Source organism: Malus domestica, chromosome 12 (genome assembly GCF_042453785.1).
Source record: "Malus domestica chromosome 12, GDT2T_hap1".
Classification (NCBI taxonomy): domain Eukaryota; kingdom Viridiplantae; phylum Streptophyta; class Magnoliopsida; order Rosales; family Rosaceae; genus Malus; species Malus domestica.
Window position 1 is genome coordinate 1,001,617 of NC_091672.1, and position 8,472 is coordinate 1,010,088.

An 8,472-nucleotide genomic window follows, 5' to 3' on the forward strand; every position below is an offset into this window, starting at 1 on the left:
CATCTTTTTTGGCAACCAGAGCGCTCCCTCGATGCTAAAGTGTGTTGGCAGACCTTCTTCAATTGTAGGAGCCTTTTCCCCCTCAATGGTGACAGCTTTGCCTTTTGAGGGTTCTTTCATTTCTACTTCGACCATGTGACATGCAGTGATAGTGCACTGTTGGAAGAAGTCCTCCAGGAAGTATTCGTGCAAGGAGACAGGAATACGTGGCTCTTGCTCCATAGGTTCCCCAGCATATGTTGACTTAGCAGCTCTTATACTTCTTTTAGGCTTCCTGTTGTTGCGGCGACGATGCTTTCTCGCTTGCTCCCCCTTTGGCTTTATAGCTTGTGGTCTTGGCTTCCTCGTCTTCTTATAGGTCACCAATGTCCACCCTTCTTCATCATCGATAGGTGAATCCTGGTCGTTTGCCCCCAATGATGGTTGTGCAGAAGGTGCCGTGTAGCTTGTGCATTGATTGGAATGGTCGGGTATTTCTTGAAGAGGCATGGGATCAAAGGACCCGAACACGATCGTAGTGGTATGCGTTGCGGCTGTGTCTTCTAGGTCGAGCTCAATCCGCCCTTGCTGTGCCAACTTCATGATGAGTTCTTTTAGGATGAAACATTTGCCTACATGATGACCCACGATACGATGGTACTTGCAGTACTTGGGATCGTTGGTACGATTTATCTCTTCAGGGCGTTTGCATTCAGGCAACTCAATCACCTTCTTCTCCAGCAAGTCGTCCAGCATTGCATCCATGTCGGAGTCCGGAAAAGGGTATACCTTCTGCTCCAGTTCCCTCAAAGTGTTTTTGTACCTATCTTGGGTGTGGGAAGGCTCATTTCTTTTTATCTCCTTTGCTTTGTTATTGAAGGAGATTTTGACGGGTGCGGACGAGGTCTTGATAGGGATGGTTTTGGTGGTAAAAGCTTCCTTGGCGGGCTTTTTCCCATGATTGTCTGCTCTTGAAGTAAACACCTTATCCCTTTTGAAATCGGTGATTGGCTCATTCTTTCCATGGTGGGCGATGCTCAGTTCCATGTCGTGGGCACGGGTGGCTAATTCTTCAAAAGTCCGTGGCTTGATACCTTGAAGGATGTATTGTAAACCCCATTGCATGCCCTGGATGCACATCTCGATTGAAGAAATCTCGGAGAGCATGTCCTTACAGTCGAGGCTTATATTACGCCATCGGTTGATGTAGTCCATGACCGGTTTTTCCCTCCATTGTTTCATGTTCGTCAGCTCCAGCATGCTCACAGTGCGGCGGGTACTGTAGAAGCGGTTGAGGAATTCCCTTTCCAACTGTTCCCAGCTGTTGATGGACTCGGGCTCCAGGTCTGTGTACCACTCAAAGGCGTTTCCTTTTAACGAGCGCACAAACTGCTTGGCGAGGTAATCTCCTTCCGTCCCTGCATTGTTGCAGGTTTCGACGAAATGCGCGACATGTTGCTTTGGGTTTCCCTTTTCGTCAAATTGCATAAACTTCGGCGGTTGATAGCCCTTCTGCATCCTTAAAGCGTCGATCTTCCTGGAGTAAGGCTTCGAGTACAACGTGGAGGCATGAGAGCTTCCTTCATACTGTGCCTTGATGGTGTTGGTGATCATCTCTTGCAGCTGCTGGATAGAAAGAGATCCCATGAGTGCCGCTGCTTGGTTTGGCTCCGGCTTCACATCGATTTTCTTCACCGGGGGCTCATCTTCTTCGTCGTCTTCCTTCTTCAGATGATCAATCTTCGGGTTGGGTTTCTCGCCATCCTGCGCCTCCAGTCGGTTGACGAGTGCTGCAATTTGTAAGTCTTTTTCTTCCACAGTTCGGGTTAACCTTGCAATTGCTTCATTCATCTGAGCCAGCTGCTCATCGATTGAAGTTGCTCCGGTAGCCATAACTTGCATGGATGTGCTGTCGCTTGAGTTAGCATCGGAAAACAAAGACTCGGAGTACTTCTTCGGGCTTTCCTCCCTTGGTGCCCTTAGCGAGGCCAGGGTGATCACAGGTTCGTACCTCGGGTACTCTTGTTCCTTTGGCAGGGTTGATGTAGGGGTGGAAGAGGAGGCAACAAGAGCTCTTGCCTTGCTTCGAGTTACGATGCCTGAAATGGCGCCGCTTGCGGCAAGGATGCTCTTGTTTTTCGTGTTGGTTGTGGGAACAGCTTGAGCCTTCCTTGATGCCATTGATTTTGGAAGTGTGCTCGAATTTCTTGAACGGAGAAAGAGATGAGAGGTAGAGATGGTCCCACTGGGCGTGCCAAATTTGTGAACATGGAAATTTCCTGAAACGAAAGAGACAAGAACAACGTGCACAAAATAATATTTGTATTTGATGATTTTGGGTTACAATCTCTCTTAAATTTGATCCTCTGATTCAATCTCCGTAAGGTGTTGATTTGTGGATGTGCGATTGATCCAAATGGCCGTTGGGCTTGATCTAAGGATGAACGTTCTTCAAGGGCCGTGGACTTGATCTTGAAGGTGGATTTGAGCGGATCTTCAAATGGGCTTTTGGGCTTGATCTTTGAAGAACAGTGATGAACGGATCTCCAGGGGCTTTTGGGCTTTGATCTTGAAGAACGGTTGGACGTGTGGATTTGTTGATGTTGTTGATCCAAGGGGCCGTCGGGGCTTGATCTTAGAAGAACGATGAACGAAGAACAAAGAACACTTTCTTCAAGGGCCGTCGGGGCTTGATCTTGAATTTGGTGGAAGTTCTTCACGGGGCCGTCGGGGCTTGATCTTGAAGGTGGATGATTGTTGATCCAAGGGGTCGTCGGGGCTTGATCTTGGAAGAATGATGAACGAAGAACGAAGAACGAGGAACACTTTCTTCAAGAGCCGTCGGGGCTTAATCTTGAAGGAGGATTTGATGAAGAACGAAAAGGGCTTTCTTGATCTTTCGGGAATTGCTTGAGAGCTTCGGAGTTTCAGAGCTTCAGAGCTTCAAGGTGTAATATGAATTCCTCCTTTCAAATGAATGAATTAGCCTTCTATTTATAGAAATTTCCAAGGCCTAATTTTGAATATAATATTCCAGATGAAATAAGTCGTTTCTGCCAGGTGTTGACACGTGTCCTGTTTGATGACTTTTCCAACTTATTTCGATTTTTTGTTTAGACACACGCTACGTGTAAAATTTATGTAATACATGAGCGTTGAAACTTTGATTTATCGGTCAACATTTATTTACCAAAATTTCGATGTCTACAGTTACATGGCTTACGTTCAACTCCCGGGTCAATTTGTATGGAATTATCAATAACCGTTGAACGATAAACGTTCCTCCCCTGACCCTTACAATGCAAAGAGTCTTGTTAGTTTGGGATCGTCCCATATCAATAACTGTTGAAATTATCAACCAAATTAAGGAAAATTGTGTGAATTGATCCAGAATTGATCCAAATAGAACTTCACAGAACAACAATCGAGCTTTCAGATCTAAAAATTAAAATACTACAAAATTGTATGTACTTCCCTAAAGAAGTTCGCATCTTTCAGACTCGCTAACTCCACCTATTCAAGACTAGTCGTCGGTCCTCGGTGAAGCACAGATTCAAAGTTTCCGGCGACGGGTTCCTAATCGGTTTCAGCAATCCATGTTATGTATCTCCAGCACCAAGAGTTTGTCAGACCCCTTTGTTGATTTCAAGTTTTGTAACCCAATGATCGAGCTGACTGGCGACGCATGCTGACCCTGTGGAACCATACGAGGAGAATTTCTTCACTGCATTCTCTACTCCGAGAAATTCGTATACATCTTTTTCAAACACTGGATCGATACTTTTGAGCTCATCGACACTCAATGCCTGCAGTTCGCAACTTTTTGAGACGCACACGGCAACTGCCCTTCCAACTATGTCATGAGAGGTTCTGAAAGGTATTCCCTTTATAAAACAAGAGAAGCAACTTCAGTAGCAATTATTTACAAATGTTATGAACTACATGTGATCGTAAAACGCGTAAATAGAATTGTGATTTCAAGTTCAGAAGTTCTAAGCTCCGTCTATAATTGGCAAAAATGAAAGTTAGTCAAGAGAACTTGCCTTTTTCACGAGATAATCGGCAAGCGTTGTGGCATCAAGGTGACCAGCAGGTAAACTCTTTTGTATTCTCTCCCTGTTAAAGGTAATGTTCTGTGCAAACTCTGCAGACACTTCAAGCATCCCCAATATTGTCTTCACGCTGTCGAAGACAGGCTCCTTATCTTCCTGTCTCAAGGGGAAAAGAAAGAACCCTTTGTAATCATATTCAAAATATTGCAGGATTAGTTAAAAGAGCAATGAATTTTATATACGGTAAATGCAAGCGGAATAGATCCTTTTATGTAGCATTGTGTTTGTGCATAAGTAAAGTAACACGCATGCAAATCCGTCTAAGAACTTAGCTTCAGGCTCGAGAACGTAAAGAGTGGACAGACCCAACTGAACCCCTGCCCGTCCGTGCTGATTGCATGTAAATTCAAAAAAGAAAAGAAAAGATTATACCTGTAAATCACGATTGTAAGCAAGGGGAAGTCCCTTGCACAATGTGAGAAGGGTAACCAGGTCTCCTACTACTCTAGCGGACTTTCCACGAACAAGTTCCATTGGATCTGGATTTTTCTTCTGAGGCATGATACTACTTCCTGTTGAAACCTTGTCACTTGGCGTGATAAATCCAAACTCCTCTGAAGCCCACAGTACCCATTCTTCACCAAGCCGGGAGAGATGAATTGCTGTGATGGCGTTAGCAGAAAGAAACTCCATGACAAAATCTCGGTCTGACACTGCATCAATACTACATTAAGAAAAGAAATAAATCATTATTTGATGAAAACACATATAAAGAAGCATGAAATACACAACCAACCACAAGATTTAGACGCAACAGATGGCACCAAGAAACATTGACACTCATTTAACTGACATCATTGGGCATACCTAATGTACTTGTATGACTTCACGGCAAAGCGTGATGAATGTATGATAAGTTGAACAATTGCATTTGCCAACAAGTGGATAAACATTATTAATCTTTGTTATTGTTAATGTAAGAAACAGGGAAATAATAATCAATCCTAAGTTAAAAGAAAAGATAATGTATCAGCTGCTTCTTTCACAGAGTTCCATGCAATTTTTTTATTAGAATGAAAAGCGAAATTGAACCATACAACTATAATCATGTATGTTTCAGTCTCATGTGCATTGGAAGGGAAAACCGGAAAAAGAGATGGTATGAGAATGCCATAAAGTAATTGACTAATTTGTTAACTATTGACCAGTTTACAACATCTTTTGCAGAGTACCAATGAAACAAAAAGGCAACACAGCTCCATGCTGCCGCTCACTAGCACCAGTCAACTTCGATCCCAGCCAAGGAGTCAAACCAAGGGACATACCTGTTCCTCATAGGAGCAGTGAATTCTAAAGCATCAGAGGTCATAAACCGATCAATTGGAAGTCCTGTGCCGGCCAATGCACAAGCGCCTAAAGGGCAGAAATTCAACCTCACTCTGCAATCCAGTAAACGGCCAGCATCACGTTCAAGCTACATAACAAGAAAAAGTGCCAAAATTAGTCTCTTCCAAAGGCCATGCATATACTGAGGCCAAGAAAACTCCATAAGCTTCAATTTTTATATGGCAATAACAACAAATCGACAAAATCATACATAAACCAACTATCAAGCCTCTAAAAACACTACAAACAATGCATGATTACAAAGCAACTACCACAATACAAGGGCCAGAAACCATATAAATATATGTTAATAAGTTAAGAGCAAACCTGCTCAACAAATGCCAAGAGCAAATGCTGAAGCAGAACAGGTTGAGCCCTTTGCAGATGCGTGTAACCAGGAACAATCACACCCTCGTTCTTCATTGCCAATTTGACGAGCGAAACTTGAAGATACTTAATCTTCACACCAATTGCATCAATCGCGTCTCGGATCCACAATCGGAAATCTGTCAAAACCTGATCGTTTCGGCTCCGAGCCGTGTGGAGCTTCTTAGCCGGTTCGCCGATCAAATCAGTCAGCGCTGCCTCAATGTTCATGTGCACATCTTCTCTGTCGGTCCTCCATTCAAACTCACCACTCTCAATTCGCCTTTCTATCTCGCTCAGCCCCTCGTGGATGCTATCCCGGTCATTAACAGTAATCAATCCCTAGAACATAATAAAGAATAAAGCTTCCCCTCTAACCAAACAGATCCCAGAAAAAACAAAACTGAAAGAAACAAAAAAAAAATGAGAAAAGAGAAAGTACCTGTTTGGCTAGCATGGAAGCGTGAGCCTTGCTGCCCATGATATCATGCTTGTAGAGGGCTTTGTCGAACGAGATGGACTCAGTAAATCGCTCGACAGCGTCAGTCACACTCTCCTCAAAGCGACCACCCCAGAGCTTGGCCTCCTTGGACTTGGGGTCAGTGGATTGGGCCAGGGCGGCACATCGGACCTCCAGCTTGGGCATTTGTCTGTGAGATTGCAAAGACGCCATACGAAAGGGTCGAAGGTTTTTTGGGATGAAGTGGTCATGTGAGGGAGAGCTGAGTGAGAATGAGTTGTTGAATACAGCTAAGGACTCCATGTTCATGTACTAGCGCACAAGTTTTTAAGCCGGTGGACCAAGAATGAATCTATGGCTGGTAACAAATTCGAAAAAAATAAGGAGAGCAACTAGTACAGCCGTCCATTATAACCAAAATAACGAAACATAAAACATAAACAAAAAAATGCTAACAGTCAGAGGTACAATCTCTAACAAATTTTTAGAAAAGGAAAACGAAAAACCAGAACCTAACCTAATGTATACAACATTGCAAAGGGTAAGAGAAGACGGTCATGGTGATCCCAAACACTGGATATGGAATCCTTTCCAAAAAAAAAAAAAATTGGCTGTGAAGTATACATGCTAGCAGAAGATGATGAACAATAATAATATATGTGAAAGAATACCAAATGGCATCCGCCATTGAGCAGGGACGGATTTAGGGTTTAAAAATTGGAGTGGACTGAATCCGCAAAGCTGCCGAGCTCAATTACAAACCCAAGTCGGAAATTTGAAATTAGACATTTATGTGAAATCATCCAAAGCTCTCATCTTTACTATCATCTGAACCTTTAAATCCCTCAAAGGTTAGGAATTATGCGAAATCAGAAATTGGGCATTAACTGAAATCGTAAATCCCTAAAATATCTATCAACTAAAACCCATCAACATTGATTCCTAAGTCTAAAATCACTCTATCAGAATTCAGAAACAATTCATAAATTAATTTACAAGAAAAAGGAAAAGAAGAAGTGAAGACTTACATTCGCCGGAGGAAGGACAGAAGGCGGGTGGAGGTGTAGCTGGGATGCTGGCAGTGTAGACTGGAGGAGCCGCCAGTTGTACTGAGATTGGTGCAGCCGAGGGAAGCAATAGAACATACCAAATTTTTTTTTTTTGTCAACCGATACATATTTTTATATTAAATGTTAAATTTACCACCGACGGAATTCGAACTCACAGCATCAATTAAATCAAGTAAGGGTTCAATGATTTTTCACTACTGTAGTAAAACACCACTTAAATATACCAAAACTTGACACAATATCTTTCAACCGTAGCCAAAATCTGACTGAAATGGACCTAAATGCCTCCAGTTTAAAAACCCATGGCAAGCATGGTTTGTGTCACGATATGTTTACATATGCAAATGTTGTTGATCTTCAAAGAGGTTTTTAACGAAAAGCATATTGTTTATTTTAACGAAATATCATATTTTTATACAACAAAAAAAAATCAATTTTGATACTATTCACTCTACTTTTTATTTTGTCCTTATCGATAAAAACTCAAAATTTTCAAGCATTTTTCATTAACTTCCCTATTTTCAAAACCCATGATGAGCATGGCTTCTTGTCACAAGTATACGATATGTACATATCGTTGATATTTTACTTTGTTTGATACATTAAAAGACAGCATGATTTGGTCAAGGCAATCACGTTACAAGTAGACTTTTGGTTTTTATATGTACATATTGTCTTCCTTTGGAGTTAATGTATCAAAACATACCAAAGTTTGACACGTTGAAAAATATGTGACCCAACCTCCATTTTTTTTACTCATTTATCAACATATAAAAATTATCTTCAATCTCACGTAGCATCCATGATAAAAAAAAGAAGGTCTTTTGCACGCACTCTGCGTGCAAAAGATTAGTTTCAATTAAAATGTCATTAGAGTTGTAAAAGCTCCATTTGTATCTCCTGTTTTACATCTTTGCACTTGATGTGCCCTAATTAACCTATAATATAGGGATTTGGGTGAAGTAAAATTAATTTTACAATTAAAAAATATTTCCTAGAGACCAAACTAATTCCGGGACATGTTCAATATGATTAGGGTTGTAAAACACATGTGAACCATCTCACTAATACAGATACGTCTCATGATTTTTTTATTATAGAGGAGATTCACATGTGATCTAGAAAATATTATTCGAATTAGGAAAAACCATTTAAACCT

General features: G+C 41.6%; 1 protein-coding gene across 1 annotated transcript; it reads right to left on the reverse strand.

Annotated features, from left to right (window-relative positions):
* Positions 1 to 3,290: 3,290 nt before the first annotated feature.
* On the reverse strand, positions 3,291 to 7,432 carry LOC103449331 (argininosuccinate lyase, chloroplastic). The gene is made up of 7 exons (XM_008388634.4): positions 7,272 to 7,432; positions 6,226 to 6,601; positions 5,745 to 6,125; positions 5,357 to 5,505; positions 4,464 to 4,755; positions 4,023 to 4,187; positions 3,291 to 3,863 (listed from the first exon to the last, which is right to left on the reverse strand). The coding sequence occupies exons 2-7, from the start codon at positions 6,550 to 6,552 to the stop codon at positions 3,606 to 3,608; spliced, it is 1,572 nt and encodes a 523-aa protein (XP_008386856.3). The 5' UTR covers positions 6,553 to 6,601; positions 7,272 to 7,432; the 3' UTR covers positions 3,291 to 3,605.
* Between the last annotated feature and the right edge of the window lie 1,040 nt (positions 7,433 to 8,472).

Excerpts from the sequence above, each read along its gene's own strand:
- LOC103449331 (XM_008388634.4), bottom strand. The coding sequence starts at position 6,552 with ATGAACATGGAGTCCTTAGCTGTATTCAACAACTCATTCTCACTCAGC. Across the intron at positions 6,126-6,225 it reads CTTCCATGCTAGCCAAACAG|GGATTGATTACTGTTAATGA; the intron begins GTACTTTCTCTT and ends ATTATGTTCTAG. Across the intron at positions 5,506-5,744 it reads TCTTGGCATTTGTTGAGCAG|CTTGAACGTGATGCTGGCCG; the intron begins GTTTGCTCTTAA and ends CTTGTTATGTAG.